General features: G+C 33.6%; 2 protein-coding genes across 2 annotated transcripts in view; both read left to right on the top strand.

Moving 5' to 3' along the window:
• The window catches only part of LOC136810481 (golgin subfamily A member 5-like), a 30,805-nt gene extending 16,227 nt beyond the window's left edge, over positions 1-14,578 (top strand). The window contains exons 2-17 of the mRNA XM_067067046.1: positions 4,702-4,990; positions 5,301-5,633; positions 5,825-6,091; positions 6,656-6,878; positions 7,470-7,593; positions 7,939-8,035; positions 8,589-8,695; positions 9,130-9,297; positions 10,071-10,199; positions 10,425-10,487; positions 10,787-10,822; positions 11,699-11,848; positions 12,314-12,386; positions 12,898-12,991; positions 13,233-13,296; positions 13,602-14,578. Coding sequence (XP_066923147.1) covers positions 4,735-4,990; positions 5,301-5,633; positions 5,825-6,091; positions 6,656-6,878; positions 7,470-7,593; positions 7,939-8,035; positions 8,589-8,695; positions 9,130-9,297; positions 10,071-10,199; positions 10,425-10,487; positions 10,787-10,822; positions 11,699-11,848; positions 12,314-12,386; positions 12,898-12,991; positions 13,233-13,296; positions 13,602-13,691 — 2,274 coding nt within the window. The 5' untranslated portion in view covers positions 4,702-4,734 and the 3' untranslated portion in view covers positions 13,692-14,578. The remainder of the gene's footprint in view (positions 1-4,701; positions 4,991-5,300; positions 5,634-5,824; positions 6,092-6,655; positions 6,879-7,469; positions 7,594-7,938; positions 8,036-8,588; positions 8,696-9,129; positions 9,298-10,070; positions 10,200-10,424; positions 10,488-10,786; positions 10,823-11,698; positions 11,849-12,313; positions 12,387-12,897; positions 12,992-13,232; positions 13,297-13,601) is intronic.
• A 3,595-nt stretch (positions 14,579-18,173) lies between these two features.
• LOC136810479 (growth hormone secretagogue receptor type 1-like) lies at positions 18,174-21,272 on the top strand. Its single transcript, XM_067067044.1, has 3 exons — positions 18,174-18,637; positions 19,519-19,736; positions 20,430-21,272. The coding sequence occupies exons 1-3, from the start codon at positions 18,209-18,211 to the stop codon at positions 20,887-20,889; spliced, it is 1,107 nt and encodes a 368-aa protein (XP_066923145.1). The 5' UTR covers positions 18,174-18,208; the 3' UTR covers positions 20,890-21,272.
• Positions 21,273-23,593: the final 2,321 nt, after the last annotated feature.

Raw genomic sequence — 23,593 nt, 5'->3', positions numbered from 1 at the left:
CAAAAAAAAGGTTTTTTGGAGAACTGAAATAAAGCCTGAACACCAAGTGTTTTCATATAAACAGCCGCAAAGAACAGCAAGATCTACACAAAAGGATATGCAAATCCTAAAATATGATGGACAGTTTTTGGTTGATCTTTTTTTTGAGGGAGAGTATTTGAGAAAAATAGTTGACCTATATTTAATGGTTGACACAACATTGTTTACAGGACAAGATGAGGCTAACTACATTAAGGCTCAACAACATTTTACTCACATAGCTATTCCTGTTATTAAAATTAGCTTACCTGGAAGGGGCTCAGATATTCTTTGTGAATATCCTATAGTTGATGTTGGTTCCTTTGCCGTTGATGACCTCAAAAGTTATATTAAAAAATTGTACGGTATTCCTGAAAAAGAACAATTATTGGTATTCAATAATTCTGTTATAGAATCTTTATCATTGGACAGGGGGGGGTCAGTACTAAAATGTAAGACATACATGAGTACTAAAAGGATTTTCGCTAATTTTTGACATACCCCCACCTATTTTTCGAAAATGTTATTTTAGTACACATGTACTAAAATTATTTTGAGTAATTTAACATAGATACCACCCATTTTTTGCCCTTTTACGGCTTTAAATTTACCAAAATGGGGTCATTGTTACAAACATAGTCGAATTTAGTGCATCAATCTGCAAAATAATATAATTTTATTACTAAACTGTGCTGAACTGTACATAAAAATATTTTTAAAAAATATTTAAAAAATTGGAAAAATTCTGAAAGATTTCTGAAGATTTTTTCGAAAATTCCTGAAAAAAAAAATCAAATTTTTTCCAAAATTGTTAAAAAAATGCTCCATTTTGGCTGATTTTAGAACAAAATACTAAGATTTTTCAAAAATTTCTTTAAGGGACCACCCTTTTTGGTATTTTAGTACACATGGTACTAAAATTATTTTTGAGCTTTTTTGCAGTACCACCACGTCACTAAATGTCATGATGTCTGAGATTTTAGTACCGACCCCCCCCTGCATTGGATACTTTATTTTCATCAGAACTTCCTACAGATCCTTACATAATATCTGTATTTATTTTTGGTACTGATAATCAGGAGCTATTGAAGCTTTATAATGAAAACGGTTTATCTATGATGAATCCTATAAATATTGTCAATCCAAAAGACAAAAGGAAGTTGTTTACGTATTATTTTGAGAATGGTTATGCAGAGGATGGTTTGGAAAGATTTATAGAAGAGAATTACCAAATACCAATATCTAAACAGGTGCTCTTTTGGAAGGGAAAACATTTGAAAAATTCAATGGAAATATATTCTAAATATTGGGATGGTTCAATTTCAAGAGATGAAATAGTGTATGTCGATTTTGCAATTAGAATTGATGTCCAGACTGAATGTGACCTTGTGGAAAACGCTTCATCTCTTAATCTAAACACAATAAACAATGCTGTTGTATTACATCCAAATAATGAAGAAATTGTGGGAAATTTTTCAATGGATCTCAGTATTGAGAAACTTAAGAAAGATATTGCATCTACACTCAACTTTGATGATTGGAAGATCATTGAATTAAGCTACCAAAGTTGCCTGCTGAAAAGTACGGATAATCTGTACAATTTACTGTTTGAGGGAAAACATTTTTCAAATGAATTACATGTTAATATGCTGATCAGTCCTACCAAAAACACAAAGATTCAAGAAGTTTGCAAAGAAAAAAATATCCCTCTTTTAAGGAGAATCAATGTCAAGCTTCTAACAGAAATTATAACGATAGATGCTGGAATAACCGAAATCAGAAACATATCTGAGCTTATGGAAGTCATTCAAACAGAAAAAATGATACCTAAGCACATGCAAAAGATCTTGTTCGACAACATGGAGCTCAAAGAGGAAATTCAATTAATGGAATTTTTACTTGAGAATGATTTGGTGATGAATGATGAGATATCTGTATTATTGATTGTCAGCACTCCTGAAGTAGTTACCGTTGATCTGGATGCTAGTTTCAACATACAAGAAAATAAAATCCAGATTGCTGAAACTGCTACTATTCTACAATTGAAAGAAGTCGTTAGTGGATTGATAAGTGTCCCAGAATCTCATTTTGATCTTGTTAATTTGCATGATATCCAGAGAATTAAACCGCTATTGAACGACCAGCAGATTTGGCAAGTAAAACAAAATGGTACCTACAAAATTGTTGTTATCAAGAAAATCAAGATTGTGATTCAGAAAATCAATGAGGATCCTTTGAATTTCTTTTTTCCAATCACTAATTGGGAATCTGAAACAATTGATAGTATGAGACTGGCATTAACAGAAAATCGCTTTCCAAATCAGCCAATGAAACTGATTTTTAAAGAAGAGGATTATGATGGTGTCTTTGCAACAACATTGTTAAAAGATTTGAATGTGCAAACTATTTTTTTCCATTCGGAAAATAATAGTAATTGTGTAAAATGTTCATTGATGTAGAGTCTGGTATTTTTAAACATTTGTGTGATGGTTTTTTTTAGATTGATCTTAGAGTAGTTGTATTCATGATATGCACCACTGGAGAGTCTTCCGAGAACTTTTAAAATTTTCCACCCAATACGTCACTTAAACAACAGAAAAAGTGACGTATTGGGTGGAACAAAAACAGAAAAGTTGCATAATTTCGTGAAGTCATTGCAGTGGTGCATATCATGAATAAGGCCACATTAGACTTAATACATTATCTTCACTTCTGTTGCAACATTGAATCCTTCAACAATAAACAATGTGGAACATTTTGAGCCAGCTTTTGTAGTCGTATTTTCTGTTGAAATAATTTGATATTTTTATAGTAAAACTTTTTTTTAAAGATTTGTAGCCGTAATTTCTGTTATAATAATTTGATATTTTTATAGTAAAACTTTTTTTTAAAGATTTGTAGCCGTAATTTCTGTTATAATAATTTGATATTTTTATAGTAAAACTTTTTTTTAAAGATTTGTAGCCGTAATTTCTGTTATAATAATTTGATATTTTTATAGTAAAACTTTTTTTTTAAGATTTGTAGCCGTAATTTCTGTTATGATAATTTGATATTTTTATAGTAAAACTTTTTTTTAAAGATTTGTAGTCGTAAATTCTGTTATAATAATTTGATATTTTTATAGTAAACTTTTTTTTAAGATTTGTAGCCGTAATTTCTGTTATAATAATTTGATATTTTATAGTAAAACTTTTTTTTAAAGATTGTAGCCGTAATTTCTGTTATAATAATTTGATATTTTTATAGTAAAACTTTTTTTTTAAGATTTGTAGCCGTAATTTCTGTTATGATAATTTGATATTTTTATAGTAAAACTTTTTTTTAAAGATTTGTAGTCGTAAATTCTGTTATAATAATTTGATATTTTTATAGTAAAACTTTTTTTTAAAGATTTGTAGCCGTAATTTCTGTTATAATAATTTGATATTTTTATAGTAAAACTTTTTTTTTAAGATTTGTAGCCGTAATTTCTGTTATGATAATTTGATATTTTTATAGTAAAACTTTTTTTTAAAGATTTGTAGTCGTAAATTCTGTTATGATAATTTGATATTTTTTTTAGTAAAACTTTTTTTTTAAGATTTGTAGCCGTAATTTCTGTTATAATAATTTGATATTTTTATAGTAAAACTTTTTTTTAAGATTCCATAAACAATTTATTTTCGATGCATTTTCGATGCATTTTCGATGCATTTTCATCATTTTTATGTAATAAATGGAGGAAGTGAATTAAAGTCCTTTTGAAATATCATTTGTAGTTCTTTTCTTGTGTAGCAAAAGCGATACACTACTTAAAGCGAATGCATGGACTTTAATAAACGCTTTTTTTGAATACCGGGTGACCCACGAAAAAGTTCAGACGTTTCCCGACGTCTTGAGGCCGAACAAATGTCCCAAAGTGCTTGGAGTTTTGATATTTAGAAAGTAGATATCCTAACTTAAAATTTGAGACATCACTTTTTAAATTTGACCAACTTGTTCTCTGCTTATGAGCTTTTAAAGTCAAAATTCACTTTTCGAAAAGTGTAAAAAACACGGTAGTTTATTTTTTATTCAATTATGATGTATTTTTTATATTACTTTTCAAGATTATTCAATAACTTTTAGCTTCGAAGTTTTTTTTAGAAGTAAAAACTATCACTGCGTATAAACCATAAATTTAATCTACAAAGATTTTATTTTGAGTGAATCAGATGTATTTTACAATCTACTATTCAATGAAGGGACTAGCTGTGAAGACTTATTCATTAAATTTATGCCCAATCCATATGCAGACAAACGAATATTGCAATTTTGAAAACTTCTTGTTTGTCAACTCTTTCGCCGTTTTCATCAGAGGTATTGTGTCATCTTTATTTATCGAGATTACGCCTGGCAAAAAAAATCGATTTAAAAAAGTCTCTTCCGAATGTTTCTGATAGTTTTTTTTGTAATTAAATTTATGCTAAATACAATATAATATAATGTGATGTAAATACGCCAATAATTCTTTAATTAATAATTAAAAGGGAACTTCCACCATTCTGTTTATCCTTTTTGGGTGATGTGACAATGAGTCTTGAATACAACCCATATTTCATCAAAGTTGACAAGAACCAGTTGCGATAACCTCTTTGAGAACCTTATTGCATTTCTTTTCTCCTTGAATATAGATTTCTACCTTTTTCTTTCTTTTCTCAGATGAAATAAAGCAGAAATAAAGTTTAAAAAAATATGTCCTGGCTATCAGATTTCACGTCCAAGGCTGAAAACTTGTTGACCAAGTTCGATCAAACTGCTGCACAAACGTTAAATGAATCTGGCATACAAGACACACTACATAATGTCACACAACCAGCACCGACCACAGCTTCACCTTCTTACGAACAAGAATCACCAGTCACTACTGCTTCTTCCAAAGAATATCAGAATGCATCACATCTCTTTGGTGGAACTCAAAACGAACGGAAATCACTACCTACGAACCCAGGTATCCTTTTTCAGACTGGTCACGAATATTTATATATTATCCTGTCTAGATTCTTGCTGACCTGAATTATACCTACTAGATATTAGATCTTTTAAGAGTTTGCTCTCTTTCAACATTGGCTGGTTTTAATTGTGATAACTCAGACTTTTCGTTGTTTTCTTTATTAGTTTTTTGTTGTTTTATTGATTTCTGACATTTTTAACACATGACTAGAACCACACATCACCTCACTATCAGCGTATTGGTACAGCGGTCACAAAGAAATGCTTTCAAACTTTTGATTGATATTATGTCGCAATTTTTTTTCTAGCTTCCACGAGTACTTACACACCTGTAGCTTCAGTCTCAACAACCACCAGACCACCAGTATTGACCAACAAACCTTTACAGCAAGTTTCATCCTCTGCAACAAACTCACCAAACATGAGTCGCTCATCTAGTTCATCTTCTCTCAAGAAGGAGGAGGACATGTTGTTCGAATTCCTCAACTCCAACCCACCACCAGCAACCGCTATCAAAGGTCATACTAGAAATCTATCAGGTCCCAAAACCTCGACACCACGACGTCCTTCCGCTACGACCGCTTCCACAATCCCAGTCAGCCAAACTACAACGACAGTTTCCACCAGACCAGAAGGACCAGGTATAGACAAGCTGCTTAAAAATCTCTTTTGTCCTTTAGACATCGCTTATGCGTCGAAAGTTTCAGCAAGATTTAAAACTTCCTTTTTATTTGTTCATAACAGAAGATATATAAATGAAATCGCAGGTGATAGCCCTTTTTCAACACGAATTTTCGCCAAAAAAGCCACAATCAACAACTCCTTTTTTCAGCCATAGACACTGTCCCTCCACTATCAGCAAAACCGTCAATCTCTCCTGTAAACATTGATACAGTTGACGCAGTCCCCGTCATTGAAAAACCGACGACGACAACTCAGAAAGAACCACTCATCCACCAAATGAATAGTAAAGAGAGCAAGGATGGAGAAAGCCGAGTTTCTAGTCTAAATCTTGAAAATACGTTACTAAAGAATGAATTACAATCGTTGCATGAGGAGTTGGCAACCTTGTCGTCGAAATTGAAAGAACAACAGAAAGGTTTAATTTTCGTTTCTTTAGATTGGAAAAAACCTAATTAGATGTAGTCATGTCGTTTCTTTTACATTTGACTTTAGAAAGTTACTCTCCTAAGATTTTGGTCTAACTCCTTTCCCATTTTTTTTACACAAAGCTTTTAAAGTGATGAAATTCTTTCAAGCAAAAGAATCACAGTTTTGAAAAATATTATTTGGGTCAAACATTTTTTTGAGTTAATGGGCAAAATCTCAATTTCAAAAACTATCTGATTATAAAATAATCCAGAGGAAGATGATTTTAACCCAATTCTCTCTAGAAGAGTATTAAGATGTATCATAACTGCCCTTACCAAGAACAAACCATTTTCTAGTTGGTCCTGTAGGTTCATTAAGCTGTATGGATTAAATAGAAGCACTGTCTTTGGTATTCATCAAAGAGTTGAGTTGGTGTTCGGTTCGTGAAACCATTATTTTTACCTCCGGTAAGAAAGGCGCATAGCTTCGACCTAGATAAATCCTTGTTCTTCAAGGGGATCGATCAATTACAGAATTGTGATCACTTATATTGCTGTGTTTTCCCTTTCAGAAACGGAGAAATATCGAACACGTTACGAGAACCGTCGTAACCAACAGAACGAAGATTACGAGCGCGTAAGAGCTGGTTTCGAGAATCGCGAAGCTGATCTGAACGAAGCTTTGAAAGCGAAAGACTCGCAACTGGCTGTGCTTCGTGTTCGTATACAGGAAACTGATGCTGAGTTACAAGGGAAGACGAAATCATTGGAAGATGTCCAAAAACAAAACGAACAGTAAGTTTTGACTTTTCAACTTATTGCTTTACTAAAAATCTCATATTCAGGACTCATATTCAAATAGAACAATTACTTATCTTATATGTTCCCAAAAACTGCCATTATTTTGATACATAAGTGCAAACGGTAACTCACACTAAACTATGACATACGATGTTGGAGTATCTAAACACCAACAATTTGAAAATGAGGTTTCGCAATGTTTTTATGTATTTCGAGAAATGCAGAGAAATGCGTATTATTCAACCAAAGTTCCTTCACATAGAAGACAAATCTGTCTGTAAATTTATTTATTTCGATTTCTGTCTCAATCAATCCTGCATGAGTTTTCATACCTTCGACTACGTCTTTAAACCGATCTCGTTAGATTCAATAGTGTTATAAAGTTAAGAGTGGATGATTTATCCGCAGATACGTGTCCCAGGACTCGTACGCTAGTGCGAATACGCCAGAGTGTCATTAGAGCACTCCAAAGTTCTAAGTGACTAACCTATACTTGACGTCGTGGCTTTTTTTCTACGTGGTAATGTCTATCCCAATTTACTGTTTTTTTTTACTATCATACTGTTTACATTCATTTCAATTTAGGTTGCTAAGAGACCACAGTGAAGCATCGGGTGTCCAAGGGACGGTCATGAGTAATTTACGTCAAAAGATGGAAGAACTGGAAAATGAACTTCGAAAAGAAAAACTCGAAAATAGTTCCATGAAGGTATGATAGCTTGTATGAGAGGAAATTTTTCTGTGGAATCGCTCAAATTGAATGTCCGTGATTTATAATATTTGATCATTGCTCTGACTGCGTGACAGGGCGGGAGTCAAACAAAAATTTGGTGATGTATCTGTAAATTAAGGAAGAAGGGAAGTTTATGGCAATTTCTTGCTCTCCTGGACTTTATATGCTCTCCCATAATTCGTTTTCTAGAAGATTCCAATCTTGACGCATATTAAGAGTCTTAACATCTGAATTACTTGAATTTTAAATTTTTTCTATCGTCGAAATTTCTCATTTACCTTAAAGCTACTTGACTTTTTTTCCCTTCCGTTTTTTTCTTAGAACGAACTACTGAATGTCAACACGAAATTAGAAACAGAACAACAACAGTACGCTGTCAACATCAAAGATCTCCACAGTAAACAAACGCAAGGAAAAGGTAATGTTCTGTAACCTTGTATGTAATTTTTCGAATCATTCAAGAATCTCATTTTTCTATTATGAGTCCCAATAAGATAATGCATTTGTCTTGGAGAGACAGTAATTACACCCATGTTTCATTTAAACAGAAAGCTACGCACTCCAAGGGTAAATGCATACAGTAAAAATTCTAAATAATGTTCTTTATCACAATTTTGAAAATTTTTTATAGAATAGATCGTATTATATGGAGAGTCTCCTATATCTTATATTTCCAAGCTTTTTTATAAATTGTAGCTCTAAAAGGTCCCTTCAGCATGTAGCTTGCTGAGAGTCTTCTATTCCTTATTATATTTTCAAGCTTCTGTATAACTCAGTGTTCACAATTCTTCCGTCTTAGGCGGATTTCCGTCTCTGCGAAGTTAAAACACGAGGCTTTTTCGCCTTAGAATTTAGCAAAATATTGAAGACCTGTGGGCTAATTTGTTGTGTCCATTTTCCGCCTCAGAGAAAAAACTTTACTTCACTTTGACCACTAACTCAAAATAATGTACTTTTTCCTTTTTACGCAGATAAAACAAGGGAGCTGGAAATGAGAGTAAAAGTGGCGGAAGACTCCGCTGAAAATTCACAAAAGGAATTGAAAGAATATAAAGACAAAGCTGCTCGTATTCTTCAGGTATTCTTGCCAACTCGGTTGATGTAATTGTTTTCCAGTTTAAATCCACTCAAATGTAATGAGTGGAGTAGGATTTTATCGACGTTTAATTTTGACTTTTCTCCAGGCAGGGCTAGTGTTTCAGTCAGTAAAGAAGCTGGTCAATAGCGAAAAATCTTTATGTGTGTGACGTTAAGGTATGAGGCGAAATATAGTTTCGATTTTAAATTGATTCTACTAAATGTATCGCGGAGATGAGAAATCTCACGATAAACATTTGAAATTGAAGATGGAATTGACTTTTTAGGATAGCAGTTTTTTTTCTCCGGTCAAATATTTCCTCAGCAATTTGACTGAGGGTAGTGATAAATTTTTTGCAAAGTGACTAAATTTTCCCCGACTAAGAGAAATCTCGACTTTTTTTCTCCCCAATAAAGTTCTCTCTGTCATTATAGGCCAAAGAGAAGTTGATAGCGTCATTACGTCAAGGGAGTGATTCCACCTCAGACGTTTCACCGACTTTACTATCGGAACTGGAAGAATTGCGACAAGACCGAGACATGGTGCGCGACGAACTTCAACAAAACAAATATAAGATGGAACAACTGCGACAAGAATATCTGGTGAGTAAAGAAACAAACGAAAGTCAATTAAGCGTACATTTTTGCTACACTGTCGAAACCGCTCTCTAGGGAATTAGTCTAAATTCAAAAAAAGGTATGCTCTTAAAGCGAGTGAACCTGAAACTACGCTTACATGTTCACATTTTGGATAAAGGACTCCAAATTAGGCTATACTCATATGTTTAGTCTGAAAAAGGATAACTGACTTCTAGCCAGGGTTTTTCAGCGAGTTTATGTATGTGTGTTTTTCAACGACGGAGACGGTAAGATTCTAATTTGACTAGAGATCCTGACTGACTGAGGACGACGGATTTTTACTGTCCTCGATTTTGCGGTTCAAAACTGCTGGTTATTCCAAATCGCTTCAGTCATTTCGCCGTCCTTAAAAGTGCGAATACATAAATTTGCTAGTTATTGCCGGTCGCTTTAGTCTTTCAACAGAATTCCTTTTTTCGTGAATGATGTTACGGATCGACTTTTCTTATCAGAGTATCTAGATTCATAGCCAGCATGTCCCCACAAAAACGGAACAAACCAAATTTTTTATTTGTTTTAAACTACGTTAAAAAGCGATTTCCGTCTAACAGGCTACTTTATCGGGGGAAAAAAATGTCTGAGTTTTATTTAGTCGGGGTTTTTTTTCGTTGGGGGAAAGTTTCATCACCCCCTCAAAATTTTCGTCACTTTCCCGCGACATTTTTTCCCCTACTAAATTCATACCGATCCGTAAAATCATCAGTCTAAGAATTTTTTTTTCTTGTGTTTGAATGTAGGATTTGGATATGTTGCATAAGAACGATTCAGATGATAATCAAGACAAAATCGAGACACTTCAATCCTCTTTACAAGATGAAGTTCAAAAGAGACAAACGGCTGAAGAAGACATGAAAAGATATATTCAGGTGAAATATTTTTCATCTACTTGTTTCATAGTCTAAAACAAGTAGTAGAGAAACATGCACTTTGATTACTAGCTTCGCTTTTTATATTACCGATATAGATACCAATCGCTTAAGCATGAAGTAAATGCAAGATAGTTGGTTTACGAAACTTCGATTGATCTAACTCACATGCCAAAAAAGTATTCCAGAATAGGTTATGTATATTCTCTTTGTTATGGTTAATAGGAATTACACTTCACTCGTGAGGAAATACATAGCTTGAAGAAATCTCAAATCAGCAAAAATCAGGTATGAGAGAATGTTGTATACTTTCCACGTGACACTCATTTCGTTTACAATAAAACAACCCAACTAACTGTTCAACAAATCGATACTCCAATGAAACCCGTCTTTTCTTGCTTTGGTTCAGGGAAAAGTTTTTGAACAAAGTCCCAATTGAGTTTCCGATTTAATTGGCTACCAGCTTGGGCTAGGGAAAACAAAAAATTGCCACACAAATTTGTTTTTTTTCAGTTAGTAATGGGTAACCTATGGGTTCTGTTTTGGTACCACTTTTCATACTTATGCCTTTACCCTATTTATTTCAGGAATACGAAGCTGAAGTAAAACGCCTTCAAAATCAAGTAAGTCATTCATTCCTGCTTAGCATCTACTAATCTCTTGCATTATTTCTGAGGTTCACTCAATACTAGGAAGGAGTTTTATTTTATTTTATTTTGTATATCAATAAAAATTTTTACTTAGCACATTAATTCATTTTTCATATCACTTTTCTTATTTTTAAGTACTATAGCCTTAGTCTTAGCCTTAGTTAACTTTGTTTAACTCTTGCTCTAGTATTTATATTATTTCCCTTAATTTTAATAAAACTTGTACATTATAACAATAATATTTATTTTAAACTTTAAATTTTATATGTGGCGAATATGGGCTCACGCCTAATGCTACTTAATTAAATAGATAGATAGATAGATTCATAAAACTCAAATAAGCATTTTTGAACTGGGGTCTACAATACCTTAAGTGAAGAAATTTTTGCGGGAAGAAATTTTCGTGGAATTTAATTTCGCGGTTGAGAGAACTTTTTGTTTACAATATGGCCTATTTCGTCTAAAATAACCAATTTTCAATCCTGAGAATATTCGTGTTTGGCGGAATTTAATTTTGCGGATTTGTCTGGATTTGTCAAAAAACCGCGAAAATTTCTTCTCTTAAGGTAGAATAACCATAGACTTGATTATAGCTGTTATTGTCGACACTTTTTGGAGGCCTCGTTTACCTTGACTTGCGTCGAATGCTCCATATTTCGAACACGCACGGACGGGGAAAAAAAATTACTCGACTTTATAGATGATCTCTTGGTCAATGAAAATTAAGTCACCAAAAACAAATCTTACTTTACAAAAACCTTGTGAGTGTTAAGAAGGTCATATGTGGTAATGTTTATGTTTCTTTGAGTTGTTTTGGCGTGAGAATTTTATTAACTCGTTTTTGTGTAGGTTAACGTGAAAGCAAGTTCATCATCCTCGCAAGAAGAACTGGAGAATCGAATTAGAACGTTGACAGACAGCCTCATACACAAACAAACTGTTGTCGAAGCGCTCAGCACTGAAAAGAATTCACTCAATTTACAGCTGGAGCGACTAGAGGTTTGTAATACACGTTTTTTTTATAAGAACAAACTATATAAGAACATAAGGCTTCAATAGTCAAAATGTTAAGAACAAGTTAAGAACATTTCAAGGCTTTGCAGACTCTAAAATGGCCTTTTTCTTAGGAAAATGGTCAAAAATACTCACAAAACGGTTAAAATAAGAACTTGTTTTAAAAAACATTTTTAGGCTTAAAACTCAAAAAGTAAAGAACATCCGAAGACTTCAAAAATTTTGGATGTTCTTATAAAAAAAACGTGTAAAGGAATACGTTTGGCGTTGAAATTACACACAATCTTGTTGGTAAATTCTCAGCCATGTAGGATATGTTTCTACTACATTACACAGCTTAGCTTGTTTGGAAAATCTCAAACTGCGAGCAGACAGGCGATGATGGTCAACAGTTTCACTTTGACGTTCTCACAAAAAAATTCAAATCTGTTACTTTTCTTGAACTCATAGAAACAATACAAAGACATTCAGAACAGTTTGATCAAGCGAAATAAATCAACCGATATCGAAGATGGCACTGGAGGTAATCAGTAGTTTTACAGCTAATTTATTTTGATGTTTTTAGTGAAGAGCAAGCCCTGCCTCACGCCTGCCATTAATTCTAAATAACGTCACTAAAATACCGGCGTAAAAAGTGCTGAAGTTGTTAAATGTTTCAGTACAGTTGACGCTCTCTAATTCGAGGTTCTTCTATTCGATACCATAGTTTCTCCCCCCCCCCCCTACATTCAGGGGAGGGTCTTGGGTTTTGATGAACCAAAAGCAAGGGGGTGTTAAAAGGGGTGGTTGCCAGTTAAGGGGGGTCTTCTTACCTGAAGGGGTGGGGTCTTCTTAGATAATGGGGGATCTTCCTTGAATTATGCAAATATTCAATGTTTTTCTTTTCCAATAAAGTTTGCGTGCGGCACTGGAGGGGGGGGGGGGTGAAATTTAAATTAATAAGTTTCTATCACGTTTTTTAAATTAAACTGACGGAGATGGAAAAGTCACTGAAACGTGGTGATAATTCATTCAACCTTTCTTTTAATTTTCAGAAGCGAAATTACTACCGATGAATACCATTATGCCGAAACAAATTACTGGGAATGTTCGCTGGAGGTCCACCGTCAACGAAATTGATAAATTCAGGTAAGCTTGATCACAATTTGCCTCGTCTTTTAAATGCCTTGAAAAAAACCCCGGCTGAAACATGGTTGAATTCTCTAGAACCTAATGATGTTTATGTGTCGATTCTCCTTCCAATATTTCAAAACTACTACTTAACAATATCCTTTGATAATGAGAGATAAATTCAAGAATTTAGGCCATTCATTACCTCACTCTCCTTTCGCTTCGGTTTAAATCCTTATTTTGTTGTTGCTTTTTTCAGTATACGACTCGGTGTCTTCCTGCGACGCTACCCGATTGCTCGTCTTATGGTCATCTTTTATATGGTAAGTCTGTCTGAAGAAGCTAATTCTACAGTTGATCGCTCTCAACATTGGGCTTTTCTATTTAATTATCCATACAAGGAATGGACGAACCCTGCCAAGCCAGAAATATGGAAATTTTTAGGATATCGTCTAGAAAAATGCCAAAGTTTCCGATCCAAAAATCCAAAACCCTGACAAAAAAGATATCTATTGCCCTTGAAAAATTCTACACAGTAAAGTTAGGGTGGACAAACCCTTACTCCTTGGTAATTTCAGATTAACCTTTATAACTCCCTGGAAAACATTTCTTTCTTTCTTTCTTGCAGCTCCTACTCCACTTGTGGGTAACTTTTGTCATTTTGACGTACACTCCTGAAATACACAACCACGACTTCACGCCAGAATCGCCCAAATAAATCTTTGTTTTTAAATGTAATTGTATAGTGGAATTTTATAGACCATTTTTTTAGATAATTTTCTTTTTCTTTTCTATTGAAATGTCTCTAGTAAACATTTGACCAAACTTCGCATACTGGTAAGCCGTACTTTCAGATGCCCAATAAACGGGGGTTGAAATTCGCGAATTTTGGTATACGGGGGCCTTAATTACCAGGGGTTTGGAAGTTCTACTTGTAAGTACAAATAAAGTATTCTTACTCTAAAATCACGCTTTTTGGATCATAATAATAAGGGACCTTGATTGAGAAAAAATAATAAACAGGGAAGCCTAATAAGGGGGGTCTGGAAAAATATACAGAAATCAAAAACCGGGGGCGTACTGAAAGTGGCCGCCAAGAATGTGAGGTATCTTGAAGCTTAATGGGAATACTTCAGGGATAAATCGAAATCGATGTCCAACCCATCCCTACGCCCTGGTGTTCATTTATAATTCATTGTTGGAAATACTGATGTATGATTGGTCCATAAAATAGAAGCGTGGTATGTTTCTTATTTTTTATCCTCGCAAATTAGTTTTTTTCCCTAAGGGTGGGCTCGAATAAAATATTAGATCTAGTAGTTTAAAGTTATTGTCACGAGAAAAAAGTTTGAAAATTGCTTGTTTGAATAAGTAATTCGTGCAAAGATAAGAAATCTATCCCAAACTCATTCCCAAACAAATCGCTACGCTATATTACCCTAGCATCATTGTTGTAAAATAAATTCGACTGCTTTTTTGAATATTTTTGAACGTGTATTATTTATTATATGTTGCATGGAAAAAGGAATTTATATTTTTTCAATTTAGTATCAATCAGGTGAATGTATGGAATCGGATCAAATAATATATAATAAGAACCGCAAAGCTGTCTAACTTTTCCCTCTAAGAATGCTAGAATTATTCGAAACTATTTGTTGGTCTAGGTAGTGTTTTGTCAACCAATGTTTCGATTTCAACATATATCTATTATGCTCTTATTATTATCTCATATACTATTTAAAAATTATTCAGAGCTCTATAATTTTCGAAAAAAATAATTTTACGAATTTCAAAAATGAAGAGGAGAGAAACGAACAATTCAAAATGAAGTTTACAGCACCGCAGGGTATAAAAAATTATTTTCTCCGTATCTTATCTTCATTTTTGACTGACTGGACTTTCAGTGTACATCTATTCTAAATCAATATTTTAAAAGATTCATTTGATTCCTGGAAAAATATGAAATCATTTCCTTGAAATGACTGTTCAAGAAATTTTCGATCCGAAAAATAGAACAGATCTTTTCATTTCTAAATTCGATTCCTATTATTCTCCAAGGAAAATTATCTGAAGGAATTTCTTGTATAAAGGGCAACGTCTGTATAGCTTTAAGCTTTACTCAGTAAAAAAGTTTTCATCAATATTTTGTTGTTTTGGCACAAGAACTACGAGTCAAGCTTGCCGAATAAATAGTTTTTGAAAAAGGATGAATAGGCATCATTGGTAGAAATTTGAAAATAACTTTGAAATGCTTTATAAAAAGGTTTGAATTCTAAAACAAAATGAAGTAATAAGAAAACAATAAATGCTCACTTTCTCTACAGTTTTTCAAGTAGAAAAAGAAAGAATAATCAACAATTACTCTACACAATGGACCCGAAAAATGACGGGAGGCGACGCCCGATTTTTGAAAATCAGGAATTTTATGGTCTAAGATCGACGAAAAACGATTTTTTTTTAATGTTGGGACTCTTACCGGGAAAATTTAGCCTTTTTAGGGATTCGATACATTGTAGTTTTTCGTTTTTTGTAACCCTTAGGGGGGAGAAATTAGATATTGTGATTTTTACGACCCTTAGAAGGACTTTGAAGGTCCAAAAAAGGCACCTTTACACCCTTAAGTGTGGTATATACCCGCGTACCTCCATTTTCCTAAGTGAACCCCCCCCCTCCAGAACTATAGACAGCTCCAGGCTTTTTGCCTTGCTCTAAAGGTTTTACGCTCGGAAACGAAAGATAAGATGACGCATTCTCGTATTTAGAGCCACTTGCACCATTTTTCGATTTTACTGATGGACGTGATAAAACCCTTCGTGAATATTATCAAAATCATAGAAAAGTGAAAAGATGCTGTGTTTGAGATTGGATTTTGAAAAGAATAAAATGTATCGAGATTTCAGAATTTAGTTTTAACGTAAAGCGGAACCATAAACTGTAATTAGTAATAGAAACCATAATTTAGGCAATAAAGTGCAATTAGAATATAGATCCCTCAAGTCGGGACTAAACTGCAATTAGTATGTAGAAACTTTTAGTCGGGACAAAAATTAGCAATTAGTATATACAATCTATCCATTTTCAAACGGTTAATCATTTTTGTCATGAGCAAGAATGATTTGCTTTGTAAAAACAGGGAAATACGAGAGGATATTTCTCAATAACTTGCAATAAAATAATAATGAAGAGCTTGGATATTTTTCGTATTGATCTTGAAAAGTTGATTAAGAGAGAAATTAGTTTCGGACCTTATTCTTTTGGTACACCCGGTACACAGTATCACGTCACAACAAATATGATATTTTTGGTAATAAAAACGCGTTTTTCATTACCAACGTCAAAAGAATAATGACTTTTTAATACAACAAGATTTTCGCTTTTACAAAAAAATTTCGAGTCTATAAAAGTCTAGGCTACGTCACATCTTCTCGTTTCGAGCGTAAAACTCCTGTTCTTAAGGCCTAAAAGCCTGGAGATGTCTATTGTGTAGACTAATGAAAGTCCGGAATTGAAAAAGCTTTCGCTTCAGGTTTTTCAAAAGACTTTATAGGTTGTCCCTTGTAGCCCTATAGGTTTCTATAATGTAGGTTTCGTTCCGGTTGTTTTATAAGGTCTTAAAATGATTCAGTGAGGTTATTTAAAGAAATAAGGAAATTATTACTAGTCAACATAAATAAAACCTGGAATAAATAATTTACAATCTTCTAATTTAAAACACTTTATGGGGCCTATATGGGACACATAATTCAAAGCATATATGTAGCTAAAAGAGGGGAAAAAACTCCTCGAAAGTTAATCGTATGTTTTCTGAAAGCTGTAATGTTTTGTCGGACTCTTCATACAACCCTTCTCGCAGACCCGGCAGGATTTTTTCAGCCAGTCGGGATGAAAATAACTGGCTATAACTCAAAGGATTGATATTCCCATCTTTTTTTTAGCTGGGGATTTCAGATCTTTTGTTTTCAAGTCAGAAAATTCAGTGGTGATGGGAAAAATTTCAAATATTTTACAGTGAGGATTCGTTTATTTGGTTATTTTCAGTGGGGTCGAAAAATGCGGAGTATAGCTTTCTACCGGGGATGATATTTTAGCCAATATTTCCAGTGGGAAGGGGTCCCAGTGGGCCTGTGAGGAGGGGGTGTCTTCATTTCTATGATGGTAAAAACACTCTTTTCAGGATATACTTGAATCACTGCGGATTATTTTAGGATAGAATGCCTCTTCAAACCAATGATATATAGCCAAAGGCTTTACAACCTTTCTCAGGCAAGCATATGCGTATCGCTTCTTGGATGAATTTCGCACTTTAATTAAGCGTTATTTTTTTGAATTCTTGTGGTAAATGCTTACTCCAGATTCGGTGTGTTTTTTTAATCAAATATAGCCTTAGGCTATATCTTCTTGCTTCTAACGACCATTACGGCATTTTTTCCGAAAAAATTTTATTAATCAAATACTAATTATGTCATGTCTAATTGTCTAATGACGTTGAAGTAGCTAGGCAACAAGACACTGAAAATGATGAAGCCCGCAATGGTTTTATGCGTTTTCGAAAAGAGTGTATTAAAGCTTGAAATATAATTGATATAAAGATCAGCAAACTTTATCAAAAGGAAGTTATTTATTTGGAACACAGTGTATATTGAAAATCTTCTCCATTTTTCATCTCATCAAGATAAAAATTTGTAAGATTGGTAGGATTAGTTCGTGATTTTACTGCGATAAAATAATTTTCTTTATCACCGTTGCTAAACACCCAGGCATAATATTTTGTGGAATCTTCTGACTATTGGTATAAGTTGTAAAATATTTGAATTAATAAAATTAGAATTTGGAAATTCCAAAATTTTACAGATAGAAATGAATTTGGGAAGAGCGTATTGGACATTTTGGGGATTTTAAAATTTGAAATTGGTTTCATATGTTGTTAGGAATTTATGAGTCAATATCTGATTAAACTAATCTTGAGGCCTGTGTGCTACTGGAGTTAATGTACCAGTTGCCATGGATACTTTTATTTTAAGTTGAATATTAAATCAGTATTTGTAATCACTGTTTTGAAAAGTGAAACGCTCTGCGACTGAAATGATTAAACTTAGTGACTTAATGATTATGTTAAATTATCTCATAAATATCTGCCAATGTATCACATCTGAAAAAGCGTTATTTGAAATTGAAGTTAAAACTTTTATATTTTAGCGCAACTAGTAAATAAATCAACCAAAGAAAGCAATCACAATGGCCATCAACGCAACAAATACTGCTCTCCAGACCTCCAATTTGCTAAATGGTATATTCACCAGCATTCTGTCCGTTTTTGGGACTCTATTCAACGCTTACATTATTCAACATTTTTATAAGAAACTATCATCTTCACAAAAACGAAAAAATATCAACACTCTAATGCTTGGACAATCCATTGTTGATTTTTACAATTCTGCCATTGCCGGTCCGTCAAATGCAGTTTACTATTTTGGAAGTTACCATTATGGAAGTGTATTTGAAAAGACATTGTATTTCAAATTAATTGATATCATTTCACCAAGTTTATACGTGACATCATTGCAAATTAGTATGCTGTGTTTTCTGCTGACAGCTATCGATCGGTTGTTATCAATCACATTCCCAGTCTTCCACCATGTAGCGTCCACTCCAAAGAAGTTAAAGGTGAGGAATAAACAACTTAGGCTATGCTATAGTCTAAGACAAATCACTATCTAAGAAATAAGCCCAAAGCCGAAAAGAATTCGCAAACGGTTTTTTTTGCCGACAAGAGTTTACAGTCGGTAGAGTTTGCCAGTCTTCGAAACTCTCCCGACGATTTTTTCCGTATACCACCATAACGCCATACCACCATATTTTCCCGCCTTTGTACTGGGCGATAACATCGTCTATAAACAACCTCGTACGCATGGTGAGAGGGTTTTGACCTTACAAATGGTTTTGGTACCGTATCCACATTCACTTTCTCAGAGTCTCGCCGCTGATGATTTGCTCTGACTTGCAAGACTCTCCCGTGGATGGAATCCTCTTTTCTTTTCCTTATTCTATTGATATTCTATTGTCACACCAATCTATTTTTCTTGCTATAGGTGGGTAATTATCTTCGAATATCTTAGACCATGTTCACACGTTAGTGTTCCGTTTCGCTCCGGTATGATTTTCGTTACGGATCGAGTGTGTTCATATTGGTTTCAGAATGTTTCGGATCAAGAATACAAGATAACGGAGCGTTTCCGTTCCGATGAAAAAAGTGGAACGAAAACGTTTCGATCTGTTTTGCTTTGTAATGTCTTCTTTTTTGATGTTTCGAATTTTGACGTTCACACTTGTTTCGGGACCGTTTTGTTTCGTTTTGGAACGGAACCGTAACGTATGAACATTGTTTGGGATGATCAAGAACTCTTCATCCTTAATTCTACTGCTCTGCTACGTCCTGAGGACGTAAACGTAAACCAATCATCATTTGAAAAATCAGAGATTTTTGGGAGTTTGTGGGACCTTCTTAATCACCTGCTACATTAACTGTTATTATAATTCATTTTCAGACATGTATGGTTTTTATGTGGATTGGATCGATCTTATTTTCTTGTGTTGGCGAAGTTTTCTGTCATATATGGAAAAACTTTTATAACAATCCTTCGTACACAATTCGATATCATGTTTGGATTCTAGTTTTGGATACTATACTTGTTGTCCTCATTGCACTTTTGTGGGTTTCCACGATATTCACTTCTTGTTCCGCTATCAAGAAGGCCTTTGAAAGGTAATATCTATGCACAATGTTAACCTTTTTACGGAACAAATATGGTCAAATCACCAAATGAATGTTAGCCTATACTAGACGTCACCCGCGTTTTTTCTACGCAATTAACGTCTATTCCACTTTGCGACTTTCGAATGTTTTGAGCCCGGGTTTTCGGGCTCTAAACATTCGACTTTTTGACGTCACTTTTAACTTTCGAAGCTCCTGCAGTAGCAAAAAAATCGAATTTGCGTCAAAGCATTTGAAAGGCTTCTATTTTTCGAAAATCGTCAAAGTGGAACTCACTGAAACGAGATTAAAAATCCCGGTTTTTAGTGAGGGGCTCGCTAAATGAATGTCTGAAATGCGAAAATTTTGAGAACACAACAGTTGGAAATTTGCTAAGAATAACCCTCTGTTTACTACAGCTCTGTCTCAGTGATCCCGTGTTAAGGACGAAACATCGAAGTTTTTTTCTCGCCGAAGATTGATTTATTCAGTATGGGTAAGCTTAATGTCCGCAGTCAACACCCAAAGGTTTCTTTGGGGAGGGGGTGCCACTGGATTTCTCCACATTCCCTTAAGCCATCTCTTTAGTTGCCGAGCATTAAGCAGAGAGGCACCATGTACCATTTTGGGAGTCTTTGTATGACCCAGTTGATGCTCTACCTTCATGGTTCGACCGCGTTGACCCACATTTTAATCTTTCTTTAGAAAAAAGACACTGCGACCATCTGAAGATGAAACTGCAGTAGAAAGAAACAAACGAAAACTTCAAGAAAAACATTTAATGCAAATGTTTGCTCTCATGTTCTTTATATTCGCTCTGGCTTTCATTCCAAGTTTAATATTTTGGTTTATGGATAACAAAGGACTTTACCAAGAAAATCCCGAAGTAATCATCGCATGGCATTGCTCCTCAACAACATTCGCTTTATCATCTGCTTGCAATCCACTTTTTATGATGTATTACGCACCTGACTTCAAGCGAAAAATCTTTTTTTGGAGAAAACAAAATAGCACTTTAGTAACTGAGAGTCAAGTAACAAGTTCAGAAGTGGTGATATGTATTAAATATGGAGTGAATAAACTCTCAGGTCATGGAAATAGCATCAATAATGACTCAACGTCGAAGCTAATCAACTTATTAAAATATCATAATTCAGTTCTATAAGATACTACGTCTATATACACCTTTTCGACCGTGGTCACGCGGTCAGGCGCGTGCCACTTTTTTATTTAATTATCCCCCTAAACTCGATTCAATTCTTTTTTTAAACTTTTTTCTATTGTCTATAGGTGCGAAAAAAAAGACTGGGGCGGTTTAGGGTGGTAAAAAAAGAAATCCCCGCGCGGCAATTGGCGGCTACGGTCGAAAAGGTGTATTATTGAAAGCCTTTTTTACTCTGGATCACTTCTATATTATAGATTGTCAGATATATTTTATTACAAACTTCCAATATCTCCATTTAATGTAAGCTGGCGTGTTTGAGTAGCTGTTTCAAGTACACGTTTTTTTTTTATAAGAACAAACTATATAAGAACATAAGGCTTCGAGGCCCAAAAATTTAAGAACATTCTAAGAACATTCTAAGGCTTTGGAGACTTAAAAACATGCATTTTCTTAAGAAATTACATCAAAATGCTCAAAAAATGCTGAAAATAAGAACATTTTAAGAACATTTTTAGGCTTCAAATCCAAAAAACTAAGAACATCCGAAGGCTTCGAAAATTTTTGACATTCTTATAAAAAAAAAACGTGTACGCGCTTTTATATGATAATTCAAAAGAGTTTTTATTTATGTTATCTTTCTTTGTTTGAAGCGGTTATTTATTTTACTATGCTAGTAGCCTAGCACAAACTTTGGCTTAGCATGTAGCTGAAATATAAAAACATATAAAAAAACATTCAGTAGTTGAAAAGTAAAGGATTCGGCAGCATTTGATAAAAGTACTCGATTCCCTAAAAAAATTAACATGGTTGTTACGTACTCGCACCCACTTTTTTATTTAACTGACGGATACAATCGTGTAGTCAGTTAGGTGTCAGATAGGTAACAATTGTGCAAATCATGACAAAATCGTGAAATTTTTCACAGTGGTCCAGAATTGTCTATAGATGAAAATTTTAAGGGGAGACAAGTGTCAAATGTCCCTGTCGGCATTTGTTGACAAACAAATATGTCACTCCAAAACATGTCATATTATATACCATTGGAAAGACAATTAAAAACTAAACAACTTTTTTGCCTACACTATATTCCGAAAATGTACTCAAAAAGAGTAAAATCAAAATAAAGTTGGAAAAATGACGTCATCGTTTGAAATAAAATTTTGTCAAAACCGAAAGTGTTTTAAACTCCTACATATTATATATCGTTGGAAAGATAATTAAAATCCGAACAACTTTATTCTTTACAAAAAGTACTGAAAATATACTCAATAAGAGTAATAATAAAAACAAGTAAAAAAATTTACGTCATCGTTCTTGTTATAATTTGTTAACTCAACTGGAGTTTTGAGTTTTGAGTTTTTGTTTAAAAGTCTTACTGACAAAGACTTCCCTATTAGGCTGGTGCGAAGTGTATAATCTAAAGTTTGCACTGCTTTTGCTATCACAATTTCATGGGAATTAGTCAAATTACGCTGACATGTCTTCAATTATTTTTCAAAAGAATTTGCTTTGAATTAGGTGCTTCATTCACCTAAGAATTTCTTTCACATCCACGCTTTTTGCAGTAGCGTGTTGACTTGACCAAGACTTGTGAAGAAAATAGGAAAAATATAGACTGGAGTCGTTTATAATGCGTCTAATATACTAATAACTAGTCATAGCTTTCACTAAATGCCCCCACATAAAGATCATGTCATGCACTTATAAAGCTTTAATGCTTTAAAGATTAAAACATTAAAAAATAATCAGGAATAATTGATTGATTTAATTATTGATTGATTGGTTGGTTGGTTGATTGATTGATTGATTGATTGATTGATTGATTGATTGATTGATTGATTGATTGATTGATTGATTGATTGATTGATTGATTGATTGATTGATTGATTGATTGATTGATTGATTGATTGATTGATTGATTGATTGATTGATTGATTGATTGATTGATTGATTGATTGATTGATTGATTGATTGATTGATTGATTGATTGATTGATTGATTGATTGATTGATTGATTGATTGATTGATTGATTGATTGATTGATTGATTGATTGATTGATTGATTGATTGATTGATTGATTGATTGATTGATTGATTGATTGATTGATTGATGATTGATTGATTGATTGATTGATTGATTGATTGATTGATTGATTGATTGATTGATTGATTGATTGATTGATTGATTGATTGATTGATTGATTGATTGATTGATTGATTGATTGATTGATTGATTGATTGATTGATTGATTGATTGATTGATTGATTGATTGATTGATTGATTGATTGAGGCTGATTTGCTTGAAAAAAAATTATATTCCATTAACAAAATACTTGAAGAATTCGCAGCTTGATAATTTAATAAAATTTAAGGAAAAGCTGGAAAAGCTTCTCAAAAATATATTTCAAAAATTATGGTATCGTTAGCTTACAGATTTTCACATCTCCTGTTTGTTTTTTTCTCCTAGTTTCTTTCTTACAACAATATATATCGTGATTATTATCCACTAAATAGACCTTTTCTGATAATGCCGCAGACATCTTAGATTGTAGGCAAAATATATAGTGGTGAATAAATTAACAAGGTAACCAATCAGAAATAGCTTGTTTTTTTCATTGGCTGCTATATTTCAACAATTCTCTATTGCAACTTTGCCTAATAAAATATAGTCAAGAGGATAATGCGTATGAAATTTATCAAAAA

The sequence above is a fragment of the Clytia hemisphaerica genome, unplaced genomic scaffold (assembly GCF_902728285.1).
Source record: "Clytia hemisphaerica strain Z4C2 unplaced genomic scaffold, Clytia hemisphaerica genome assembly, whole genome shotgun sequence".
Lineage (NCBI taxonomy): Eukaryota > Metazoa > Cnidaria > Hydrozoa > Leptothecata > Clytiidae > Clytia > Clytia hemisphaerica.
The sequence above is the reverse complement of the archived record's forward strand: the minus strand, read 5'-3'. Positions and strand labels throughout refer to the sequence as shown.